The following is a 25,062-nucleotide window of genomic DNA, read 5'->3' on the forward strand; positions in this document are numbered from 1 at the left end:
ATTTTCTGTCCTGATGTTTTGGTGTCTTCTGTTGACCTAATGGTTTCCTTTCACAGCCTTCCCATTTTGTTTGTACTTGCTCTGCATGTTAGACTGGGAACAACCAACAACCTTTAACCCCATAATGTTGGATTTCTTTTTTTTTTTTCTTTTTTTTTTTTTTGAAGGAGCTGTTATACTTTTTCAGCTGACCACTCTCTTGTTGAGGCTGACTGACAGGCAGCTCACAAGATCAAACACTTGCTTTTAACTGCAGACTATTTTGCATATTTACATTTGCAAAGGTATTTTTATTTCTAAAACATGGGTATTTTTTGTTTTAGGTTTTTAATTTTTTTAATTTTCTAGAAAAAATAAAAATAACTGAATTTAATTGGTTTTGGAAAGGTTGAAGCCAAGATGTTCAGCCATAAAACAAATTTGTCTTCAAATTAGAAAGGCTGAATGAACATCTACATGTGGTGATTTCATAATGTGAGCCTCAGTTGTAACTTTGCATTAACATTCTGACAGGCTGCAAGTTCTGAGATATTTCTCACCACCATACATGTCAATAGACAGCTAACAGTTTGTAAAAAAAAAAAAAAATGTGTCAAAGTTAGCTCTCCCCTGTGTGTGTTTAGCATTGATATAACAATTTCAAACCAATCATTTCAGAAAAGGAGGTTATAAAAAAAGTCACTTGTAACTTGGTCATTTCTTTCAAAAAACTTCACTGTTGGCTGCTGTGTAACAATAATGTTTATTAAGTTGAATCATTCTTTAGTTTTTGTCAGTAAATATCAACTTTTCAAAAAACAGACTCATACCGAGAACATCTGAAAATCAAACATGAAATATTCCTCTGCAATTAATAAAATATATTTTCTTATTAACACATAACAGAGTAAAGGAACTCTAACACATCTCAGAAGGTCATCTAATCGTGTGAGCTACAGCCACAAACGTATAGATTATCATAAAACATCAATCTGTGCAAACGTCTTCAACACTAAATAAACCTGAAGAATTGCTGAACTGTTGTTTATTATTATTATTATTATTATCATTCTAGGTCTGTAATTAGCTTAAGCAGATGGATGTGATGACTCACAGCAGGAGAAACCCAATGAGAAGCAAGAGAAGGGGCTTCATGAAGGCTGAGAGCCCCTCTGCACCCAGCGATGGAGCTCCTGGACATAGCAGTGAAATATAAAGACTTCTCAGTGATAACATTCAAGTGTCATTAAAACCAAAGTCTAATATTTACATATTGATATATAAATATATCATAACAATTGTTATTATATTGTTAATAAACAATTTAAGTCATATTTATGTTGAAAACACTCTGAAATTAGGTTTTTCAGAATAAGCCAAGCCTTCATGGCAGGGTTTAATGGCAGGATGAAATTTAACTTGTTCCAAATACTTCAAAATATTTAGATGACGAAGAACGTGTGAATTAAATGCTGTGCAAATTTGTGTTTTTACCTGATTGAACAGCTCTTTGTGTCTGGTTACGAAAACCAGTCAGAGCCGTTTCAAGTGTGTCAAGTTGATCATTATTCAACAGATTTCGCTGTTCAGTGGTCACCGTTGCTGCATTGTCAGGCCCAAGGGCCTCCAGCTGAGCAACAGAGAGTACCTGCAGGGAAAACAGTCAGGCATACAACATTTAATAAAATAAAAGTCCTGCATTCAAAATTTGTACTGACATATATTCACTCACACATGTAGAACAAGCGAACTTTAATTTCAATGTTATTAGTGATGCATTTATCCTCTTCATAATGACAATATTTGTTGTCTTTCACTGTACCCTGTGAAAACCTTTATCTACCTTATTGTAACTAATTACGTTTTTATGATCTGCTTTGAAATGGAGTGAGCTTAATAAAAGTAAAACATAGTATACATTTGAGCTCAGTCCACCTGAGCTCAAATTTTCTCTTATAAAATATTGGTAAAAATATAAATTAAGGGTTTTTGTATGTAGGCCTATTTCGGCACGGCCCAACACTCGAGTGAATGTATTTGTTAAATCTGGTCTCTAGGTTTGGCTTCTAGCTTAAAAACAATAGTAGGAAATAAAAAGCTGCTTACAGCAAAATTGTTTGGAGGGATGAGTGGGATACACGTCCTGCTGACAAATGGAAAGACAGATGGGTCCAAAGAAGCCAGCTCCGATGCATCCAGCCCAGCTTAGGGACACAGATGAAAACATTACCAAAAGTGAAAGCTAATTTCTCTCCCAGGTGACACTTTACAGGTATTTTTATGAAATATTCCAATGGGGGTTTTTTTTGTTCACAGATATTATCTTACCAAGTATGTTGCCCAAGTCTGCAACCTGTGGTTCTGTCCAGGTGCTGGGTTTCCCAAACGCAGCCACAGCTAGAGTTTTTAATTGCTGTAAAATCTGAAAGGAGCACTTAATACCATCCATCGAGCCCACAGCCCTCCTGCGACAAACACAAACTTTCACACATCGTGCAATTGTGACTCTGTATCATTGTGCAGCTCTTTAAAGTTAAAATAATCTTAGCATCACTACCTGTGAACGAATCTACTCTAAAAAAAGGTTTGTTTATGCACCTGACCAGAAAGAAAGTATTTATGAACTATTTATGATCGCTGCTTTAGAAATAAGAAGACATCACAGCTAAAAATTTAAAAAAAGAAACTTTTAAAAGGTCTTGAATGGGTGGCGGAGGTTAAGATTTCTTTTATCTGCATATGACAGGATATCACTTGAATTTTCACTTCTCAAAAGTACAATATGCACTTTCATTACTGTTACAGAGGTGGGAGGAGATGGGCTGTGGGCAGTCATGGATCATTAGATAAACAAAAAATAATCTGTGAAAATAAGAGCCTGGAAAAAATGGGTGACGTAAATAAAATAAAAAGTGAGATGTGGGGTGGACAAACTTGAAGGCGCTGATGTTGAGCTGTCTGATCTCGCCGGAGCTCAGGCCACAGATGAGCCGGTTCAGTGATACCATCTCTGCTGCTCCCAGCTGCTGCGCTTTCAGATTGTTATATTTGGCAATTCCCCTCCACAACGACTCCATCTATTGGCACATGAGTCATGTCATGTGTGTAATCGATATAGCGGTGAGCATGCAATGCTGTTTCTATGCTTCACCTGTGATTGAGTCCAGCCACAGCGGGAAATTCCCTCTACAATATCCATAGGCAAGGGGAGATTCTCCAGGTCAGAGTTAGAAAAACCCTGATTTATACATTCAAGCTGTATGACCACGCGCTCGTTCATCTGTGACACAGGGCCAAAGGCCTAAAGAAATACACAGAAATATTCACACTAACACAAAATAACTAAATATAGGATTTCTACATACAGACCAGCAAATGCAACCTTAAGAAGTTACAGATTGCATTTTAATTTTGACACCAGGAGAGTGTAGCGTTTCATTTGTTTGGATATTTACACAGACGTTATTCCTCTCTAACTTCCATTAACTTCAAATTGTACCTAGGTCAGTTTATCAGTTTAGACAAACAGGGATAATAACTGCTCAATTAGATCTTGGTTCAATAATATTAAAATATTGATCATTCAAAATGTACACCTTAACTTTCATTAGTGAGCTGTATTAATTATTATTAATTGTGGGAAAGTGGAAAAAACCTTTTATGTTCCACCTTGATTTACAATATTTTTTTATTACTGTGGCAATCTCACTGTGAGTGCCCTAATCAAAGCCAACTGTTAAAACTAGAAATGCTGGAAAGAAAAAACAGACTGGCGAGTGAACGAAACCAAGATGACTGTGTCTCACTGTACCTCGGTAGCTTTTTTGCTGAGCACAGCCAGTTGATCTCCACTGTAGTTAGGGATTTCTCCAAGTACTTCTACAGTGGAAAGGAAAGTGCTGTTTGACATCTTATCCAGCTCTCCTGCTGACCAGTACACATTATCCATTCCCAGTTCTTGAATCAAATTCTCAGTGGGTTCTCTCAGGATCTCTACAGGTATAGACAATATAATCATAAGGCTTTTTAAAAACCACTTAAAATAAAATGTATTTTAATTTAAACTGAAAACTAAACTGTGGCAGAGATTCAAATAAAAAGTAACGCTGCTATCACCATGATCAGTGTTGCTCTTGCTGTTAGAGACACAAGAACTACAAAAAACAGAAATATAAAACTGAATTGTTGCAAAACAGATAAAGCGTGCCTCCTTCTCACCCCTCTTTTTACGTGTTGCATTTGATCTAGTGGTGGTAAGAGCAAAGATTTTCTTTTTCAGGGCATCTGAAGGATCAGAGGACAGTGACTTCATGTAATGAAGAACATCCTTCATCCAAGGCTAACGGAGATACAGAGAGGGACAACATCAACAAAAACTGAAAATATATATCCCTTTTTAATCACAAGCAGGAGAGTCACTTCTGAGTTCTGAGTGACTTAATAATGAACATGACAAAAACAAACACAAGATGAGCTGCATGTAATGGACAAGGCAGATACGCACTTTGTTGGGTAGAGCAGACGTGGCAACCTTATCACAAAGAAGAAGGGGACCGACTGATTCCACAGTGTCCTCAGTCCAATCAGAAGAATTTCTACAGATGTTTAAAAAAAGTACACAAGACTACTACTTTAGCTTTTTTGTTTGGCTCTATACAAAATATGTATGTATGTATGTAAGCTGAATGTCACTCGAACAAAGCATACTGGCTTTTTTCCCCTTATTCACTCAGATAGAGGCATATATATATATATATATATAACTTCATGTTATATTCAGTAAGAACCATAACTTTTCTGGAAGCCTTGTGCATCTTTTATATACAGTCTATGGTCTTTCTTTGTATTAACTTTAATGCTCATTAGGAGAATGTCCTACCCAAAGGTCTGGTGAACCATCTTAATGATATCTGCCCTGTATTGTTGAGGAATATGTTTGCAGGAAGCCATCTCCTGGAAAGCGGAGTTGAGGACATCAGGGTTCATTAGACGCAGCTGGGAAGGCTGCAGCTCACATACGAGGGGTCCTAGCTTGGGCAGATCACCACCGGTGAGGCTGGATAAATCTGTCCCCTACAAAAACACAGCAGACATCTCTAACTGCTGTTGAACAAGCGGATCAATTTATCAGATAATACTTATTGTTACTATGTGTATCCTTGAGTGTACATTGGTTAGGCAGAACAGGGCTTTCTTGGTGAGCGCAGGACGAGACGGGGAATTAAGAGGCAAAGAGCTGATGTTGGCTTCTTCCATCTTGTCAAGGAAAATAGGACAGACAGACCTAGGCAAATCGTCCACATCTGAAGGGCTACGATAAAAGGAATGAGAAAACAGATTTCAACACAAACTTAAAAAAATCTAAACAAACTTTAAACTAGTAAATACACCATTTGCTTACAGCAGGTGAAGAAGCAAAGCTGAAGGAATCTTATCCAGTTCCTGTTCAGTGATGGTTTTGAAATAGTCTGCTCTCTTTTTCACCAAAGTTGCAAAAAGTTTTTTGGCAGCACATCCTGCCTGGAAACATGTTTGTTATAATAGTTATTCTGTGCGAACTGCACACACGATATAAAGACAAGATTTTTATGTGTGAGTAAATACCTACCTGAACTTTGGAGAGCCACTCTGGATACTCTGCCATGGCCAAAGCCATTTCCATTACACCGCTGTCAGGAACTTCATTAATCATCTTACAGGTTATGCCCTGAAGGGCTGAACGCATCTTCCTGCGTTAGACAACAACGTTTCAGATGTAGGAGCAACAAACACAGTAACAAGAACATGACAGTAACTTAAGCACCAAAGAAAATTGTAAACCTGCATTAAAGGCTTTGGTAAAGATCACAAGATAATCTTAAAGAGCTTCACAGAAACAACTAAATGAATAAAATTAAGTAGTAAGGAAATTTATGGTGCAGTGAATTTGATTTTATAGTAGTCTGCAGGAAAAAAAAACATCAGTACTGGGGGCTCTTGGTCTTTATGTGGTTGTACTTTGCATTCACACAGGTGCTACTAGATATGATCAAATAAGCCACAAATGTAAGTGAAACACTTGCGTTTACATGGCAGAAAGTGAGTGCCAAAGAGATGTAGACTAATGTGTTAACGAGCTAACCGCGCTAACACGCTGATGCCGTGCAGCCCCACGCACAGGGCGATCTGCAATAACTCGCTAACGGAGATTTGCCGCAATAATGTGGTTATTTTAACGAGATTAATGCTGACAGCACTAATATCTATCTATTTATCTATCTATAGATAACTATTTATAAGCTCTGCAATCTGTTCACGTGCATTATGCATTCAATTAAAAGCAATATCATTGACAGGTTGCTCTAAGGCAGTAATGTATTCTCTCTGTACTTGTAATCCTTCAAAAAGGTCAAAGGACTGCCAATAAAAATGATCCATGAGGGCGGCAGTGAGTCAATGGGCCAATTCAGGCGCTTCAGCAAGAACCTATATGGACAAGTTTAGACAGAGAGCTCTAAAAATTTAATGAATATAATGTTTTCTGTTACAGTTAAGTCATGTTACCACTTGTGGCAAATATCCAGCTATAGAGAAATATTTCTGAGATTTGCCGATGAATCAAGTAATAAAGTCAAGCGCTTTAAGCAAAACTACTGTAGAAATGATTATGTGAATAAATTCCTTGGATGCACTTTCTGTTTTTCTGTTAGAAGGGAATTATTTTTTGCCAAAAGGAGTTTCAGATATTTTGTCAGCAGCATACTTATCTCACCTAAATTGAAGCTGTTTTAGGTCAGCCATCTTCTTTGCTAGGTATGCTGCCTGAGTAAGAACACACCACAAGTGGCACCATTTTTGAGAGAAAACAACATGACGAAATCAGTCATATACTTACTACAGCAATGCATGGTAACAGTAAATAAATTAGGAAACTCAACAAAATAATACAATGAAGCTGCCTAAGGGGTACTTAGCATCACTACCTGTGACCGAGTCCAAGTTTTGTTTGTCACTTGGTCCAAAGAGGTGACATTTGCGTCGGCCAAAATGTTAATAGAAACGACGTTAAGTAACTGGGAAGACAACTTTGGCACCAGTGCAGGAGGATGCATTTCCTTAAGCATCTACAGGAAAACAGAAAGAATACATACTTTTTGTTTAAGACACCATGTATTTGGTTTGATGAAATGAAGAAACATGAATAACTCACCCCCACCAGCATGGCCATTAGCTGTCCCCTGCTCAGTCGTTTGGAGATGTTCTTTAGGCCCTCTGGCTCATTCAGGACCTCTACAGCTTTTACCTGTTTCAGTATACAGTTTGGCAAACCTTCTGCAACGGGCTGAAGTTTCATCAGCTCCATCCCGGATATCTGTTTACACTGAGGCAGAGCAGAATGAGGTAAGTATCAAGCAATGAGGACGGCTATCTGACACAAGCTGTCAGCTGAATCCACCCACTTTCTTTTCACCCAGATGTTTCTCGATAAGAGCATGCAGCTGGCTCCTTGTCCATCGGATGTTGGGTCCCAGATTTTTGAGAGCCTGTGTGAGATTGGTGGCAGGGATTGCAGCAATTTCTTTGGCAGACAATGCAGTAACAGTACTGCTTAAGTCTTGTATTATTTGAGCAGGGCTTGACAGTGACCTCAGAGAACTGAGAAGCTGTGTCTTCAGCTTGTGTGGGGGAAGGATAAAAGAGAGAACGAGTAATTATGACACTATTGAGATTCAAGAAACAATTCAAATCTTTGACCAAAGAAGATAAACGTGAAAGTTTGGGTAAGCATAAGTAAGTGAAAAATACCCCTTTGATTTGGGAGCTGTCACACTGGTCCAGTTGAGAGAGGAGTTTCCCACTGAAGTTAGCATTCAACTCTGGGGGATCATAATAGCAAGCCAGTGGGCCAAGTCTGTGGAGATTCAAATACCAGACAATGTAGTGATTATTTCAAATCCTTCACACATTTTTGTGTGAAACCTTGTGTTTCTTTCTGTCCCTATAAGATCTAAGATCAGAAACCTCAGTGATGTTGTGTTATTTTGGTATGTAGCAGGTAAAGTAAAACCACTCGGCAGTCTTTTAAAAAATGACATGACACGTTATGCACAGCTAGATCCTTTTCCTGCAATGCTTCCTATCACTTCTTTCACAGCAGACATGTTAGAGCAGAAAAAGAAGAAGAAACTGGGCTTTCCCCATAGTGACAAATCAATTTTTTTACTGTTAACACCTGCACCTGCTAATGTACATCAATATACGCATGTATACACACTTTTCCACATGTTCTGGAAACTCCTGTGAACTGAAGCACTCTTGGATTCTTTGGAGCAACTTCTTACTCAGAGTGGGGTTCATCGTGGTTACCTTCATGATGGATTTGAACTTAGTTGAAGAGAAAAACTCGCATAGCTAGAAGACAAAGCAAAGCAGACCAACCAGGAAAAAATTATAACCTTGTTGTTTTTTTTCTCTTCCACGTCTTATTTCTTCTTTATCCTTCTCTTACCTCTACTTTAGAAGAACAATCAACATCACTTGGTGGTAAATAGGACAGGTAGGGTCCCAAAATAGTCAGTGCTTCCAAATTCAGCCATTTCAGTGAAGGGGAGCAGATATCCACACGCTCTATTAATAAATCAAGGTTTTACAATGCACATTTATACTTATCAGAAAAGCAACGAGAGAAATGAGGCAGAAAACAAAGCATCTTAATAGCCTCTTAAAATGTATTTGCGAGCCTGTGGTGTGTTGGTGGATCTGTCTGTATGGTCATTTAAATTTCACTGAATTCAAACAGAAATTGTTCAAATGGGATAAAACTACAAATTAAGGTTTAACATAGATCAGAGTCAGGGTTTTGCAGGTTCTGGGTATAATGGAAGTCCCAACGTAAGTAACATGAGTCAATTTACAGTTTTTCTCACATCAAAAATGCCATCAGGAAAAACTATAATAGCCTCTGAAGTTATGCTAACAAAACTGTATGTGTGTACATAGATTTTATCAATTGATTTCTGACTTTTCTTACTTAATGCTGCGTAAACCCATGGCTTTATTGAACAGCTGAAGTAGTTTTGGGTGATCTGATCTTTTGCCCATTGAGCCACATGAGTCCTTTGACCAGGAGGTATGCGATCATACATATCCTTCAACATGTCCATCCTGGAGCCAACAACAGGTTTAGTTACAGCAAAGGTTACAAAAAAGCCAGACAATATTACTGCATAAAAGCATACTCACATGTTTTTTAGCTTTGGGATGTCTACGTTCATCAGAAGTTTTGTTTTTAGGAAGGGCATAAGCCCCGCCATAGGTGTAACAGCCCACATCAGTTTTCTGTAGTCATTTGAGTCCATGCTGTTTTTATCCTGTGTGGTCAAAGTTGCCCAGGAAAGAGGGGCTGCAAACGCTTGCATGTAACATCCAGAATCCTCCTAGGGGAAAAGGATAGATGGCAGACATGATAAGACTGTTAAAAAACAGTAACAATTTATCCATTGCATTTATTTTTGGGGGGGAGGGTTTCCCTTGCCTTTGATATGCCACCAGAATAGTTTCTCATCACCTCAATCATGCCTGGAAGATTGCTGCAATTCCACATCTGGTTACAACAGACAGACAGAAAAAACATTAACGGTCAGAACTCAAACAACAACAAAAAAATTCATACTGACTATTAAGACAATAAGAGCTGCTTTAAATAATCAGTGACTTCAATGACTAACCTGGTACTCACAGTTATAAAAAAAATGAATTACATGTTTCAGTTAATACAGAGTGTATCAAAAAGAATCATCCGATTTCAAAAGGCTATGTTTTTTAAGGAAATGGAGATAGATTATACAGTATGTGTGATTATGGGTGTATTGATGTTTATATGTTCAAACCATTTTTTGCGAAATATCCACGGGGAGTTGACCAAATGACTTCATGTTTGTTCCTGTAGTGACTAAGGTCAGGAGATGACGAAAAGTGGAAAGGAGGCCGTTCGACTGGTTAGCGTCTCTGTTCTGCACAGAACCACTAAGGGTAATGAGAGAGCAAATAAAAGCTGATGAGAAGAAATGTTTTCACATATGAAATATACCAAATATCCTTTGATTAACTAGACACATTTGACCAGGCAAAAACATATTCTTAAGATGGAGTTAAATACCAATGTCATAGCTTATGAATAACTTATTTACTAACATTTTGCAGCAAAAAACAAAAGCAGATCTGTTCTTTACACTTATTTAAGAAAATACTGGCAACCACCAGTGTTACCCCTCAGCCTCCTCGTAGACACATGTATGGTACCAATTTTAAAATCTTATGTCGCCTTGTTCTGAAGTTCACTAGCTGAGACCAAAACCTCATTTTTAGGTTTAACGGCAGATAAGCATTGAAGGAGTATGTTTCCAAGTTTTAGACTAGTTGGTTAGTTACATTTCTTTTCCTTGTTTATGCACGAAAATTGATGAAGAATAACTTGAGGGTCAAAATAGACAAGAGAACTAAATTATCCCCAATTATCACGTTCAAAAGACTTTCAGAAAACTTACTCTGACCTCGGGGTTGAGATCACTCAGATTCAAACTTGTCCAAGATTAATAGTAGATGCACCTATGGTATCAGTTTAAAAATCCCACATTACCTCGTTCTTGAGTTATTGCAAAAGAAAACTTGACCTCTGGCCTTTGACCTTTAAGTCGAGGTCACTGGGATTTGAGCTTGTCCGCAATTTTTAGTAGATGCATCTATGGTATCAATTTGAAAATCTACGGTGACTTTTTTCTTGAGTTATTGAAATCACAAGAGTTTCAGTGGGGTGACGACAAAAAGTGGATAAGCATAAAGAAAAATATTACACAACAGTCCAAATAAAGGTATTTCAAATGGATCCATGGACATTATTTGACAAAATGTATGGCTTAGCGATATCAGTGTGATAACTGAAGTGACCACTTGATTCTTCAGGACAGCAACAAAATACAAAAACGAACTACCTGGAGTTGAAGACACTGTGGACCTGCATCAAATTAGGCTCTGGGTATCCTGTAAAATCAAACCATTTGCCACATATCAGTTGTGGCTCATATTACAGAATGTGGTCAGGGTACTCACACTCTCACACTGACGCACTCAGTATGGTGACTGGAGTTACATTACAATTATTCCAACAAAACATTTTAAGGTTCAGCTTCAGTACACCTTGTGTCAGTTCCAAGATTTTATACATGTTAATTTTTTAATGAAGCTATTCAGTTTGCAGGGGAATTCACTCCTAGGACTGGCAACTATGTTGAATGTACAGTGGTCCCTCGCTATAATGCGGTTCACTTTTCGTGGATCTTTTTTTGGCATGATTTGTTTTGGTTGTTGTTTACAGCGCTTTGTGTTCTGCGTCCTGGTCGGCTGTAGACCATTGTCAATCTATCTCCTCCCTGCCGTGTCTCCTGTACAGTACAGAATGTGTTCAGCTTGTCAGATTTATAGAAATCTTCGATCTCTAGCAGTGTGACTCTGAAGTGCTGTACTGTATGTTTGTAAGTTTTCTCCCTCACAAACACAACAATGTCAACGAAATGTTTTTTCACTATCAAAGGCGCTAGCACCCAAAAGGCAGAGGACGATGCTAACCACTGCACAAAAAGTTGGACTACTAGACATGCTAAAGGAAGGTAGAAGTTACCGTATTTTTCAGACCATAAGTTACACCGCAGTATGAGGCGCATTAAGCAACAAAATAGTCAGATAAGTCAAACTTTACTCAACTCATTCTTCTTGCTTCCTCTACTTCCGTATCATTGATTCGTTAATGTTGAATTCTCTCACAGCTGCTCTATTCCCATGTTCTGGACCTGAAAGCAGGGTTTGATCTTTGGTTTCATTCTATAATACTGGACTTATTTTTCTACGAAGGTTTGAACTGTGAGAGTCTTTAAACAAGAGACAAACGTGTGAAATTCTTCATGCCTGTCTGAGAAAACTGTATTAAGGGTGTAGTGAGGGGTTTTAATGTAAAAAATAAAGTTGGGTACTTCGTGGATTTCACCGATTGCAGGTTATTTTTAGAACATAACTCTCGTGATAAACGAGGGACCACTGTATTACACTTGTGAACAATGCTTTTCACAGAAGAATGATCGGTTTGCTGGTTCGATTCCAATCGGAGACACGAATCCCTTTTTGGGGGTTGCATCAATAAGGGCAGCTGAAGCACCAGGCTGGTACTTATCCTCTTAAGCCTACGGAAGCAGTAAGGGTGTACTTTTGTAATTAATGTGTCATGCATTGCTGTACATTTGAGGTTGTGTTTGCCTAATTTAAAGACTCTTTCATGAACAGATTATTTTTATTACGTAGTGATGTATAAAAATGTGAAAGAGGGTGTACTTTACACACATACACATTCTTCTCTTTAAAAAGTGTATTGAAAGTTTTCTTACCCCTATAGTAGCACTTCTTCATCTGATGAAGAAAAAAAAATCAAATTAAAATCACTGGCCCCAAACTGAATATGAACACATTTTATTCGCTTTGATGCTTTGTTTACTGCATGACTCTATGCGTTCAATTGTCACTATGTAAATGCCAGTGTTTCACCCGCTCCATTAAAGGCTTTACTGGGAAAAAGCTGATGGGAGGTTGATCAAACCTCAGCCCTCAGAATGTTGATATGCGCACTTTTCTTAATGCTCTTTTAAAGGCTTACAGACACACAAACACTCATTTATTAGCACACTAAAAAATACATGCACAAAAAAAATACACATGAAGCCTCCTACTAATGAAAGAAAGATCTCTAAGAAGACAGCGTAAAGGCTCTTTTGACTTTTTTTTACCTTAGTTTCGGCTGCATGTATATCTTATTTTTTTACCGTGATTATTTATTTATTTTGGGATTTAAGAAAATGTTTTCTTTATAAAAAATATTCAATATCGGATTACTCGATAAATTGATAAGAATACTTAATTATTTAATAACTGACAGCTCCAGCCCTACTCTTAAGCCTGAAAAATACATTTCTACTGACGAGAAATTCAGAAAACACCTTACCAGTTTTTCAGTCACTTTTTCTAACTCAGCTTTTTCTTGAGGCCCCATATGTGGAAGTTGAGCTAGGCAGACACGTAAAGGTGTGCATTAATGAACACACACTTTTAACTGCATTTATACATGCATGTTTATGTGCCTATGAGAACACATATTTACATTAACAAACATATAGTATAAAAAAGGGGTAAAACGGGTATACTGAGTGTGATGTTTTTGGAGCTTACCGAAAACTGCAGAGGACAAGATGAGCAGAACCAAACAGGTTCCTCCCTTCGGAGCCATGTGGATAGGCTGTGCGTCTGTTTGACAGGATGGTATTACATAATGTGTTAACATGAACACAAATGACATGTTTGGCACAGATCTTCATTCTTGTGCTTTAATTTCATTTCTAGTTGCATGCAGTTAATCCTCATTGGTCTTCACTTGTTGTTGAAACTGTCTCTATGTGAGCCACCTCCAGTTTTGTGATATACTTCCTCCAGTGAGGATTTATGATCACACTTCCCTAGTAACCGTCTGAGCTATTCATCCTTTGGGAATCTCTGAGGACTTTGGAGGATACCTTGCAGTGAAAAACAGGTTTGGTAATGCACACAATGTACTGTGGAACAATATTTTAGCACGTTTTTGTCTTCTCTTCTTTTCTTTTTTTTGTCTTTTTTTGTATTTGGTTCACATTAATTAGGATTTCCCTTTTTGCTTCTCATTTAAATATTTCAGTAGATTATGAATAATAAAGAATGAAAAGAGTATTAGAACAAAAATGAGTGTTTTAACCACGCAGTCTCAACAGTGTGTATGTACTATTGTAAGAGCAGGATTTAGAGCATATCTTTTCTTTATTATTATATCATCTATTAGCGAGAAAAACAAAACATTAAAATATAAATGTTCATCTGTGCCAGATCTGTACAGGTTTACAGTTAAATTTAAATAATAGTATTACAAGAACTGAGAAAGAAAAAAAAAAAACTTATGCAACTTATGAATATATAAATTAGTTGTTACTTACAGATTACCAGTCTTCTCCTTGGTAGATCTGAGAAAAAACAGGATGCATAAGCATAAGAGTGTTCGTCCTCTGTGCCTGTACTTCGTGACTAATGTGATCTGGGAGGATGTCTACCTGTAACTGACACAGTCAAAGCAGGCGGATGGCATTAATACAGCACTGTGAATGGGAGTGTGTGTGTGTGTGTGTGTGTGTGTGTGTGTGTGTGTGTGTGAGTATTTGCTTTTTTAACAATCAAAATAAATTTCACGTTGAATTCACAAAATTTCTGATTCTTCAGGCAAAACTTCAGTAATAAGTCAAAACAGTTTTGTCTTTACTCATTGCTAACACCGCTGAGCATTCATTATTACATTCATGTAACTCAGATTTTTCCAATCAATCATGTCTGTATTGCAGTTCTAGAAAAAATAAGAAAAACATTAAGCAAAATTACAACTGTCACCCCACAGCTACTACCTCCTAACTATTTTACAACGTGCTACAGAGGGTCTGGTGTGATTAAGTTCTTAAGTTCCTCCAATCACACAAGAAAAAGAAACATCAACTTTCACATTTTATATATACACGGTTTATCTCATAATTCAATCCTATATCACAGCAAAGCGTCTTATAGACACGCTGGTCCACCATGTCCATTTCACGCTTTGCCTATTCTAAGTGTGAAATGGACACACATGCAGAAATTGCACTACCAGCAGGGGGAGATACTATATTCAAGGCCAAGAAGTCGCTGGCGAGCAAGGAAGGTATGAATCCAGGGTCCTTGAACAATTAAGCTAGGCTACTAGTATGTATTTACATGTAACTGTTGATAATGTCTGTTTACACACATTCCTGTGATATTTTCATGTTTAAAATAAAATATCTCTCTCTGCTGGTACTGCAGCTTACTGAAACTTACTACAACTTTTGCATGTGTGTCTATTATTATTTACTTTGCCATGATATTGAGTTGCATAGTTATTATCAAGTATGAATCAAACAAACATCGTGCTACATAAGAAAAACCTTGAAAGAGGACACTTCAATGGGTAAATTGTGAAGTGACATAAATCTGGTCTTATAAAATTCTGTTATTTGTTTGCATAAACTATATAGAAGACCGTATGTGGACAAAATCAAGCATTTAAACACTCTGCTTTAACAAACATTTGTTTAAAGAATGGGTAATTAAAAAGAGCTCATCGAATTTGTGTGTGGCATTATAATACAATGACAACATTACAACAAGTTTGTGAAATTTTGTGAAGTTTTCTCTCTCCTAGATACTGCTTGATTAACGATAAGTGATATTGCAAAGTGGAAGCATTTAGGAACCACAGTAGCTCAACCATAAAGAAGCAAAGTTGCTGCTGAGGTGACTTAAAGTTTCAGAGCAGGGCTAACAAGTGCGTGCCCATTGACTAACTGCAGACCTCCAAACCTCCTCTGGAATAAGTCTAATGTGTGAGTGGTCCAGGAGCTTTGATCATATCATGTATGGGCATGTATGTATATCATGTAATTCTCATCTGCTGTGCACGTATACTAGTTATATTACATTAGTAGCAAGTGTCAACAAAAATGTGATGTAATTGCGTATAAGGTCTGTTGAAGAGAACATTAATTCACAGAATTCACATTAAAGTTGTGAATAAAATCATTCACAAATCATTAATAAAAGTAATCATCGGTAACTCTGAAGCTGTTATTCTAATAAATTCAGTGAAGCACAATGTTTATTTAGAGTTTATGTAATGATAATATCTCAGTTATATTGTATTTAAGATAAACATACCACAGCCCAAATACAAGTATTATTCATATAAAAGTGTGAAGTCAAAACAAAAAAAGACTATTTACATTTTCCAGGTCGAAAGCACATAAATATGAAACAACTGCCACTGGTGAGTAAGGCTACTATTTAAAAAACAGTCGATAGCTCACCTATCTTACTATTAAGTAAATAAAGTATCTGACAGGACATTAGACCAATAATATTTTTTAAAGTTCATCATAATATCTAGAGCACTGAGCACTGTGCAGTTGCCTCACTAGTTCCTAACAAGCAGTATTTAAAGAAGTCCATGTGGCTGAGCGTATATAGCTCAAATGGGATTAAAGCAAATCACACATGGGGCACAATTATATCCTTGTCTCTTTACAATAATGCATCAGATGGACATCCTTTTCTCGTTAAATATAATTACACTATTACCTAACTGTTGTGTTAAAATCAATAAAGAAATTAAATTGAATTCCTTCTTAACTCTTCTTCAAATTAGACCAAACTAGAAACGGAAATACACTTCAAAATAAAAACACACCCCAACCAAGTAATCGCACTCATGTCAGTTTAAGTCTGGTCAAGTGTTAAGCTCAAATTTTTAATTTAATATTTACTAATATTAAATATTTACTTAATAATATTTCCAAACATTACCTAAGCTAAATGAGCTAATAGTTAACTAAGGGTTAGCAAACGTTTACTCATTAGCCTACTATTACCATTAGCCGTTTTTCACATACACCTAAAAAGACTGCAATGGTTACAAGAACAATAAAGAACTTATACGGATGTTTTTATTTAATGTGTTTTCAGCTCACATTGATCCATTTACCTTCACTATTTACTGTGCCACCAACTCCTTGCCCAGCAAATTTCCGTTAACTTAGCTAAGTAAGCTAACTTGAGCTATCTTTTACTTATTAGCCTGCTGTTACACATTAAAAATGCCTGTAAGGATTATAGGAAGGTGAAAAAAGTTAATAATGCAAATATTCTTGCTTAATATCTTTTACCTTCAGCTGTCCAACTTTTTTCTGCTTATGGCTGCAGGATTAATTCTTTACTTTGCTTTTTTTAAGTTAGCTAATATTGCCTTTATTTACTAGCTTACTGTTACTGGCAGTACCATTCAAACAAAAGAAAATCTGTCTATAAAGATTTAAATAATTACAGAGAATAGTTGCCAAAAAGAAAAGAAGTACCAGACAAATGCAGCAAATTGGCCTATACCTTTTCACCTTGAGTAGTTTTGTCTTTTAGCCAAGTCCATCCTATTTTCACTGTAAAAGGATTATTATAAACTGGCCCGCCTACCTGGAAAGAGTTTATGTCCACCTCGTATGCACATGGAACTTACACTATGAAGGAGTAAAAAGTGATTCTTTAAATTTAAAAATGGTTTAGGTGTCTGTGTTTGATTCCTAATATCCACGACACTTGCTAAAAAAAACAAAAAACGTTTACATTAATTATATGGACTACTTGCACAATCACTTCCGCGTTCTATGTAGTCCTGCCCCAGTGCTTCCGGTATGGTTAAACCATGGCGACGTTCTACACTCGCTGCCTACAAGAGCTCCCAAAATTGAACATCACTGATGTTCATCGGATTTGCAGAGTGACGACTATCCCAGCCATCAAATTAGATAAAGGATTTAAGTTATATGCTGCATCATATATACACAACTACGAAGGTAAGAAAACGTAAATTAACCGACAAAGAAACGTTAGCTAACGTCAAATGCAAACACTACGTTACTCCGCTATGTCCGTCATTTGATGTCAATTCTCTACATTACATGTTTTCTTAAACGGTGTTTTATGTCGTCCGAAACTATAGTTGAGGTTTTCTTAACTAATGTCACTTTTGTTGTTAGACACTGTTATAATAGCGTTAGGTAGTTGGCTAACTAAGGAGGTAGTTAACTACCTAATGCTACTCTTGCTAAGTGTAAAGTACATATGTTTAAGACGTGCTGACATGAGTAATACAGAAATAATGCTAATGGTACTTGTATCTTTATTCAGTGTCCAATAAAGACAGGTTGTCAGGGGAGGTCGGTGTGAGAGCCCTGTGCTACAGGTCAATGAGGAAGAGTGAGGCACCACACAGACTAAGTGTAGGCAGGAAGCTGTGTAAAGTTGTTAATCCCCGTTCAGTGGGGTTCAGTTCATTTAAGCATTAGTTAAGTTCATTCCTAAAAGCCCATCAACTTGAATGTTTTCCTTGTCTCCCTGCTTTATCACTCCTAATTTGACTAGTCAGATAGTTTAATCAACGTGTGTTTGGGTGATCAGAAACATTTGACACCAAGTTAATACTGCAAATATACACAATCTAAGTTATTACAGTTATCAAGGATGGTTAAGTTGTTTTAATAGGGAGAGAAGGAAACACTAAGCATTCAGGAGGGTAAGCCTGTAGGGGTTAGTAACCATAACACTGAACTATGTTCCTGTTCGGCTCTTCCATGAAGATGATGTTACATTTTTAATTTTCGTTCTTTCTTCGTAGATTAAGCTTCTGGATTCATCGCGGTGGTACTGACACATAGCCAGTGCTCCTGTGTGGCAGGTGCTGTTATGTGCAATCACACAGTGGCATTGCTCTTCCAAACAGCACACTACTCACAACTCAGAGTGCCGGTTGTCCCCCCTGTGCATAGCTGCACGGAATCTGAACAGCAATGGCACAAGCCACGGACAGTGGTAATTTAAATGAGGTTAAAGTTTTTGAATTAATCCATGTTTACATATGAACAGCAACACCATCCATAGTAAATGTGTCTTCTGTTAGGGTGTGAAGCCAGGACCCATCAACTCCATGATCTTCACTAAGCCGGTACCAAATAGGATGGCCCATACTGGAGTACGGTAATTAGATTTGTAAAATTTGGTTTCCTGTGTTACAAATGCATGTTGCTATTTGTTCATACGTACATGTGTCAGAATAGGTATTAATTTACATACAACACTTTCTGAAGACGGCTAACTCAGTCATGTACATATACATCCCAGTCTCTAACTTATGCACCACTGTTTTACACCTTTTAGTTTTTAGTTTAGTTGTTGTTCAGTATAATAACCTTCTTCCTTACATTATTGTCATTGATGTTTTCTTTAGGAGTGACTTCTACAGAGGCATGGTGGGTCCGTTACCAGATCCTTGCTTGTTCAGAATAATGGAGGAATATGCAAAATTTAATATTGAGGACAGGCTACTTGTGACCACAATGAACATGAGACCTGACAAGCCCCTTGTGGAAAGTGCCTTTGGGCTGGTGCAGGAGGGCAGTGTTCTGTCATATCAGCAGCCGGTTTTGACAACCCGGTACATCACACTACACCGTGATGCACCACCAACACCGCACTTGCCTCTGGAGGGGTATGACATCTTGCCATCAGATTGTGTGTTTGTGTGCTCAGAAGAAGAGCTTCTGCATCTGAAAAGCTTGTCTGTAACTCTGGAAATGGCTCACAAAATAGAGGAAGCTACACGTGAGCAAAGCTCTTCATCTGAGTGGCATCAGCTCCGCAGGCCCAGAGTGACTGCCTCTAAGTTTCGGGAGGTGTGTCACGTCAGAGGCCAGAGCTCGGCAGAGTCACTAGCAGAGCGTATATTGAAGGGAACAAGGCAAACAGCAGACATAAGGAGAGGAACTGAGATGGAGCCTGTAATAGCAGCAGAGTATAGTAGGCTAATGAATGTTAACTACTCACCCTGTGGTCTGGTCATTCACCCCATTGCCCCCTGGCTTGCTGCATCTCCTGATGGTGTTGTTTTTGACCCCAATGAATACCCCCAGTTTGGCCTTGTTGAATTCAAATGTCCCAATGTACAAAACGTTATTGACTGCAAATATGTGCAGATGGAATGTGGTACCCCTAAACTAAAAAAAGAGCCACGCATATTACTGGCAAGTGCAAGGACAACTGCTCATCAGTGGGATGCAGTGGTGTGACTTTGTTGTGTGGGCACAAGAGGACTACCTAGTGCAAAGAATATACATGGATACAGATGTGCACAATGCAATCAGAGAAAAGGCTGACTACTTCTTTTTTTACATATATATGCCAAGATACCTGTGTTTGGAAAAATGAACAGTGAAAACATAGCAAAAAGGAAAACAGATCCTTCAGGCTGGCTGGAACAAAATAACTGATGTTTTATTTGCAATGTATTTCATGAATTTTTTTGTTGTTACTTGTTGTTACATGTTACTTTTATGTGAAATCAATAAACTGTTATTTAAGCAATGGCATCAATTTCATTTTTTAAAAACACACATTAAAACATTGAATTTGTGCAGAACTTATTTACATGGTAAGTATTTAAAAATCCATGCCTAGCATACTGACATACATTTAGACAATAACACAACTGAATGAAGAAAATGACAAATGGTATTTTGGATGTTACAAAAGCACAATGTCACTTATGATTTTAAAACGATTTAGTGATTTACTTTATAATTTTGATAAACAATTTTGTTGAATATGAATAGTAATATAGTAGTATAATTAAACAGTATTAACATTCAACATTTGCAATGAATTAGAATTATCAATAACTGGAACTCAACTATCAGCACTCAAGTACCAGTTCCGTAATCAAGTTTTGTCAAGGAAGAAATGCAACTGTAGTGGCCTCAGCTGCAGGTCATTTTCCATAAGTTCCTTGTACTGGCACTGGTGTCTTGGGAAAAGTCCATCTTGTCTCACTTAACCCATTTTTTAACTAATGCTGTGTTCTGGTAATTTGACAGCATACATGCTACTGCAAACAGTTGGTTGATATTGTAAACATGTGACATGGTAATGATGCTATCAAAAAGTTTGTTCTGTTTTATCCTCCTAATGACTTGCTCCACATGTACCCTGAGTCTGGCTATGGCCTGCGTCTCCTTAACCTGGTATGCTGGCTTCTGCTTAGATAGGAAAGGTGGGCAGTACACTTTGCATTTACAACAATCGGTGATTAGGAAGCCCTTATCTACCATCACTGCCATGTCTTCAGTCAACTTCTCAGCAATGCCTGATTGTTTGAATAGTTCCTTGTCACTAACCGAACCAGCATACAGATTAGAGATGAATGTCACTGGACCATGTGGAGCTATGCCAACCAGGGCTTTCATCGTACAGTGGGATCTGTACGAAGAGTACATTTCACTCTGGAGAAGTGGTGAGGATGGTGTCTGACACCTCAGCTCTGTACAGTCGAGGATCATCTGGGTGTCTGAGAAATCTTTGAATTCCTCAGGGAGGTAAGCTTGCACTTCTTCACGTGTAAGCCAGATGCATTGAGACCCCAGTGCAGTGGCAAGAAAATTTGTCCATGTTGCAATAATGCGGCTCACTGTGGACTGGTGTATGTTAAATCGGTGTGCCAGGTCCCTCTCCTTCAAACCAACTGACAGGAAAACCAGGAAAAGAAAGAACTCGTCAACTGGCTGTAGCAGCTGCCTCTGGAAGGTGAAAACAAAAGGGAAAATGTTACTCCTTAAGCTATGAACTAGTAAAATTATGCTTTTCTTGGCTAAATGTTTTGTAATGGTTATGCATACCATACTGTACCATGGGGTAAACAATGAGGTGCTGTAGTACACAGGTATATGTATGTAAAGGATGCTGAGTCCTTTAGCATATATACACCTGTGTATGTATGCTATTGTACATAATGTAGAATAGAATAGAATAGAATAGAATTCAACTTTATTGTCATTGCACATGCACAGGTACAGGGCAATGAAATGTAATGTTATTGTACATAAATACATTAGCATTACAGCTCTAGTTCTAACTACCAACAAACCCATAACCTACCGTTGATGTGCGTGCAGGTGTCAACACTTCTTCGTTCCTATTGGCAGCTGACTTGGCTCTTGAAACCCGGATCATTTTATAGATGCAAGGCTCAATCAAAAACCAAAATGCCATCAAATGATCATAGCTTGGAAATCTATTCACGAGAGAGACATACATTGTGTCAATCATTAATTAACATTACACACTGACATAAAAATAATGTAAACTGTGACAAATATGCTAATGGTATGCTGTATAACATAGTCTGATTAAGAGTCTATTTGGTGTTGTATTTTACCTGTAGCATTAGGATATCGTCTACATGAAACATACAATCAGCAGAGAAAAAGTAAATATCTATTTTGTTTTCATTAAGACTGGAAACACTTTCGAAATTTAACTGATGGTGACCTTGGTATATTTTAAACAGTTAGCTTGAATAGACCTTAGGTGTACCTGGTGTAGAATCGGATGTCAGTGTCGGAGCCAGCAAAACGCTGTAACCCAAATTCTCGCTGGACACGTAACTCCTGTATTTCCTTCCTCAGAGTCTCCACGTCTTTGGACAGGTCTTCTGCAGCTGATGCAGATATGTCCAATGCAGACGGCTCAGGGACTGAGCAGTAGTCATGATCTCTTGTAAGACTGTGCTCTTCTTGATCGTCAGGAGGAACTAGTTCAGGGCGTCGCTCCGTTCTCTCCCAAACACTACGCCGCGGTGGTTCAACTTTATAGCCATTCCACTCAAAAAGTGTTGGTACAGCCCCTTTAATAAGCCGCCTTCGACCATCAAGGGTTGTTGGCTCTATGAGTTGATCACTGGCAAAGTGTCTGCTGCAGACCCTGGTGTGAGAGGTAATCGTGAAATGATCCCGGCGTATGTTTACCAGCCATTGTCTTCTCAAGTCGGAATGGGTCGGAAAGCCATGAAAACTTAGTATGCCGTTAAATTTGGCTGAAGCCGAACAAAGTGGGACACAGCAATGCTCGGAGTATTTCTTCTCCTGTTTTTGAAAATGTTCTGTTTTAAATACTTTCCTTTTTATACTCATTCTGAAGTGACATTAGCGTAGCTACCGATAGATAAACAAACATACCGGAAACGCCCAAGCGGTAGTATTTGGAAACGGAAATACGTCACATGCCTTAGTGCAAGTAGTCCATTAGTGGTCTGGAGATAAAATTGGGCTCTATAAAGTAAGGTGAGTTGAATGCTTTCTTTCTGCTTTCTAGTCTAATAAACAACCAAAAAACTAAAATTAAACTAATTTAAACTCATGCTACAGCTGTAAAATTTAGTTAGTTACGCATCTAAAGATACTTATATTTAAACACTTCTTTTTTGTACATTTTTTATGATGTTATTTTTAGGCAGGTTGTGCTAGATCTGTGTATTCTGCTAACAACTATATGACAAGCTTATCTTAAATTGTCTTCAAGGGTTAGACTGATAAATAATTCCTGTATATCAGCCAGATTAACCAAGAATTTGCATTTTCTTGTCAGAATGGCTTTCTAGAGTGTGGATCGTGGCTTTAAAAAACATTTTATTGTGTAATCTAAATAAATACTGTGATGTGACAAAATATTTAATACCACTCAAAGTATATCAAGGTAATTATACATAAAGGCTTTTGATTAATAAATAAGCATAAAACACTTTAGGACCCTTGTCCACAAATTGGAAAATGAAGCAACTGAAGCAGCATCATTGTTCCAAAAAACATAGTCCATATATTTTTTTTTATCAATATAGAGAAAACATAGGTGAAGTTGTTGGAAGTGTTTCAGTTCGTGTCGCTGTTTCCTTCCATTTTGGGGAGAATAGTTTCTTCAAGGTTTGGGTTTGAGAAGTGATCTGAGAAAGTCCAACAAAAGAGAGAAATTGTAAATAACCGTGGCAGACTTTAAATATGTATTTATATTTATTCACTAAACGCTGGGCACTGTTCAAAGAAAAAGGATGAATGTGAAAATAAATAACAGTGACCAACTGGCCATTTTTGGTGTTGATGCACACTGCACACAACTCACCTGCAGCAAACTCACGGATGTCAGCTGGCTGTTTATGAAGCACATCCCTGTGAGGAGAGGCGGGAAATGACAAATTATTGCTCAAGTAGTCTTGAGTAATGGTGCTTTAAGCTTTGGGCTTTCTGGAGGCCTTTAAAAATTATTCTTTGGACATGGGCTCATTGTCAGTCCATCAAAAGAATAGTTATTTTAAGTTTGTTTGTTTGTTTGTTTATTTGTTAGTTGCAAAAGACAGACAATATCTAAAGTTGAGCTCTGGGATGTCCTTAAAGAAGCCTCGAGAACTATTCCTGAATACTACTTAACAAAATTACAAGAAAGCTTTTGTAAAATCTTTTGTATTTTGCTCCATACTGTATCCACATGTATGTTTGCAGAAGTTTAAATAAATCACTGCACATATTTCCCATTTTCCCAGAAAAATATAAAGATATGAGACACAACCTTTTTTTGTAGCTCCAAAATCAATTTAAGCAGGGAAAACTCAGATTTTAATACTAATGTTGTAACATATGTTAAAAAATATGATACAGAGACTAAGCTTGAATAGCAGAAACCATATTGCAGTACATTTATTGGTGTAAATCCTTTTCAGGGTATACATATATTGCACATTGTAAAATACATTGTAATCTTTTATACATTTCTTTTAAAGGGTGGCTGGTTCCACTGAATGTACAGAGGTTATTAACATAATATGTTGTACACAGTGAAAATAAAATGAAAGTTTGCATATTACCCTAGAAATTTAACATTTGCTGTAAGATAAACAAAACATACAAACAAAATTAAACTTAAAGCAGACAGTGTTAAGTTCGATTTACAACAATAAAACATCACAAACATTTTTTCCCCATTCAGCATGTATTTTTGTGATATTAATGTGAACTTGAGCAGACCTTAGAAAGTCGCCTATGAGTACGTCTACTTCGGGATGGGACCTCAAATACCTCTCGTTGTCGATTCTCGTCTTGATCTGGGTCAATGCGAAAAGCATTTCAGGACATAGCTTACAAATAAAGGTGGTATTTTAGCGTTGATAAATGCAACACGTTACCTTAAACTGTCGCAGTTTCTCTTGCTGCTCAGCGTTTAGTACAGAGACGTCTAGCTTGGTCACACCGCCTGTCTCAGCCATCATTTCTCTAAGAAAATGCTATTGTTCTGTCTAACCCTGCAGTGTGCACTGACTACAAATCAACAGCGAACGCTGAAGTCACGATAAGCGCGAGTCAACCGTTACTAACACAGTGGTTTGGCAGTAACGGTTGCTATGGAAACGACGTACTGTACACAATTAACGGCAGTGTCCGCGAGGTGGCGGGCATACGTCAATACCACGTTTGAGCCGTTGTTGTGCAAAAAAAGTGACTGACTGTCAAATAATTCTCCCCCCTCTCTCTCTCTCTTAAAATCTTTGATCTATTTGCTTAA

General features: G+C 37.6%; 4 protein-coding genes across 4 annotated transcripts; 1 reads left to right on the forward strand and 3 right to left on the reverse strand.

Annotated features, from left to right (window-relative positions):
- Positions 1-1,089: 1,089 nt before the first annotated feature.
- otoa (otoancorin) lies at positions 1,090-9,535 on the reverse strand. The gene is made up of 23 exons (XM_063484850.1): positions 9,494-9,535; positions 9,202-9,395; positions 8,990-9,123; positions 8,468-8,586; positions 8,234-8,370; positions 7,765-7,870; positions 7,419-7,634; positions 7,169-7,339; positions 6,942-7,082; positions 6,731-6,780; positions 5,588-5,708; positions 5,381-5,499; positions 5,149-5,290; positions 4,859-5,052; positions 4,484-4,574; positions 4,198-4,318; positions 3,791-3,972; positions 3,131-3,280; positions 2,914-3,056; positions 2,308-2,444; positions 2,086-2,183; positions 1,474-1,627; positions 1,090-1,172 (listed from the first exon to the last, which is right to left on the reverse strand). The coding sequence occupies exons 1-23, from the start codon at positions 9,533-9,535 to the stop codon at positions 1,090-1,092; spliced, it is 3,045 nt and encodes a 1,014-aa protein (XP_063340920.1).
- A 7,765-nt stretch (positions 9,536-17,300) lies between these two features.
- LOC134637320 (uncharacterized) lies at positions 17,301-20,280 on the forward strand. Its single transcript, XM_063487721.1, has 4 exons — positions 17,301-17,483; positions 18,305-18,498; positions 18,587-18,663; positions 18,914-20,280. The coding sequence occupies exons 2-4, from the start codon at positions 18,373-18,375 to the stop codon at positions 19,749-19,751; spliced, it is 1,041 nt and encodes a 346-aa protein (XP_063343791.1). The 5' UTR covers positions 17,301-17,483; positions 18,305-18,372; the 3' UTR covers positions 19,752-20,280.
- A 136-nt stretch (positions 20,281-20,416) lies between these two features.
- LOC134637197 (uncharacterized) lies at positions 20,417-22,723 on the reverse strand. Its single transcript, XM_063487560.1, has 3 exons — positions 22,051-22,723; positions 21,613-21,748; positions 20,417-21,254 (listed from the first exon to the last, which is right to left on the reverse strand). Exons 1-3 carry the CDS (start codon positions 22,644-22,646, stop codon positions 20,508-20,510), a joined length of 1,479 nt encoding a protein of 492 aa, XP_063343630.1. The 5' UTR covers positions 22,647-22,723; the 3' UTR covers positions 20,417-20,507.
- Positions 22,724-23,234: 511 nt separating this feature from the next.
- On the reverse strand, positions 23,235-25,020 carry LOC134636154 (RIIa domain-containing protein 1). Its single transcript, XM_063485999.1, has 4 exons — positions 24,686-25,020; positions 24,528-24,604; positions 23,629-23,675; positions 23,235-23,452 (listed from the first exon to the last, which is right to left on the reverse strand). The coding sequence occupies exons 1-4, from the start codon at positions 24,767-24,769 to the stop codon at positions 23,382-23,384; spliced, it is 279 nt and encodes a 92-aa protein (XP_063342069.1). The 5' UTR covers positions 24,770-25,020; the 3' UTR covers positions 23,235-23,381.
- Positions 25,021-25,062: the final 42 nt, after the last annotated feature.

This window comes from Pelmatolapia mariae, linkage group LG10_11 (assembly GCF_036321145.2).
Source record: "Pelmatolapia mariae isolate MD_Pm_ZW linkage group LG10_11, Pm_UMD_F_2, whole genome shotgun sequence".
NCBI classification, from domain to species: domain Eukaryota; kingdom Metazoa; phylum Chordata; class Actinopteri; order Cichliformes; family Cichlidae; genus Pelmatolapia; species Pelmatolapia mariae.

Excerpts from the sequence above, each read along its gene's own strand:
- otoa (XM_063484850.1), bottom strand. The coding sequence starts at position 9,535 with ATGATTGAGGTGATGAGAAACTATTCTGGTGGCATATCAAAG. Across the intron at positions 7,083-7,168 it reads TAATGGCCATGCTGGTGGGG|ATGCTTAAGGAAATGCATCC; the intron begins GTGAGTTATTCA and ends GTTTTCCTGTAG. Across the intron at positions 2,445-2,913 it reads CTCAACATCAGCGCCTTCAA|GAGGGCTGTGGGCTCGATGG; the intron begins GTTTGTCCACCC and ends TGTTTGTCGCAG.
- LOC134637320 (XM_063487721.1), top strand. The coding sequence starts at position 18,373 with ATGTGCAATCACACAGTGGCATTGCTCTTCCAAACAGCACACTACTCA. Across the intron at positions 18,499-18,586 it reads GGCACAAGCCACGGACAGTG|GGTGTGAAGCCAGGACCCAT; the intron begins GTAATTTAAATG and ends GTCTTCTGTTAG. Across the intron at positions 18,664-18,913 it reads ATGGCCCATACTGGAGTACG|GAGTGACTTCTACAGAGGCA; the intron begins GTAATTAGATTT and ends TGTTTTCTTTAG.
- LOC134637197 (XM_063487560.1), bottom strand. The coding sequence starts at position 22,646 with ATGAGTATAAAAAGGAAAGTATTTAAAACAGAACATTTTCAAAAACAG. Across the intron at positions 21,749-22,050 it reads GACATCCGATTCTACACCAG|ATTTCCAAGCTATGATCATT; the intron begins GTACACCTAAGG and ends TCTCGTGAATAG. Across the intron at positions 21,255-21,612 it reads CACCTGCACGCACATCAACG|AGGCAGCTGCTACAGCCAGT; the intron begins GTAGGTTATGGG and ends TTCACCTTCCAG.
- LOC134636154 (XM_063485999.1), bottom strand. The coding sequence starts at position 24,769 with ATGATGGCTGAGACAGGCGGTGTGACCAAGCTAGACGTCTCTGTACTA. Across the intron at positions 24,605-24,685 it reads AGAAACTGCGACAGTTTAAG|ATCAAGACGAGAATCGACAA; the intron begins GTAACGTGTTGC and ends GCATTGACCCAG. Across the intron at positions 23,676-24,527 it reads CTCATAGGCGACTTTCTAAG|GGATGTGCTTCATAAACAGC; the intron begins GTCTGCTCAAGT and ends CTCTCCTCACAG.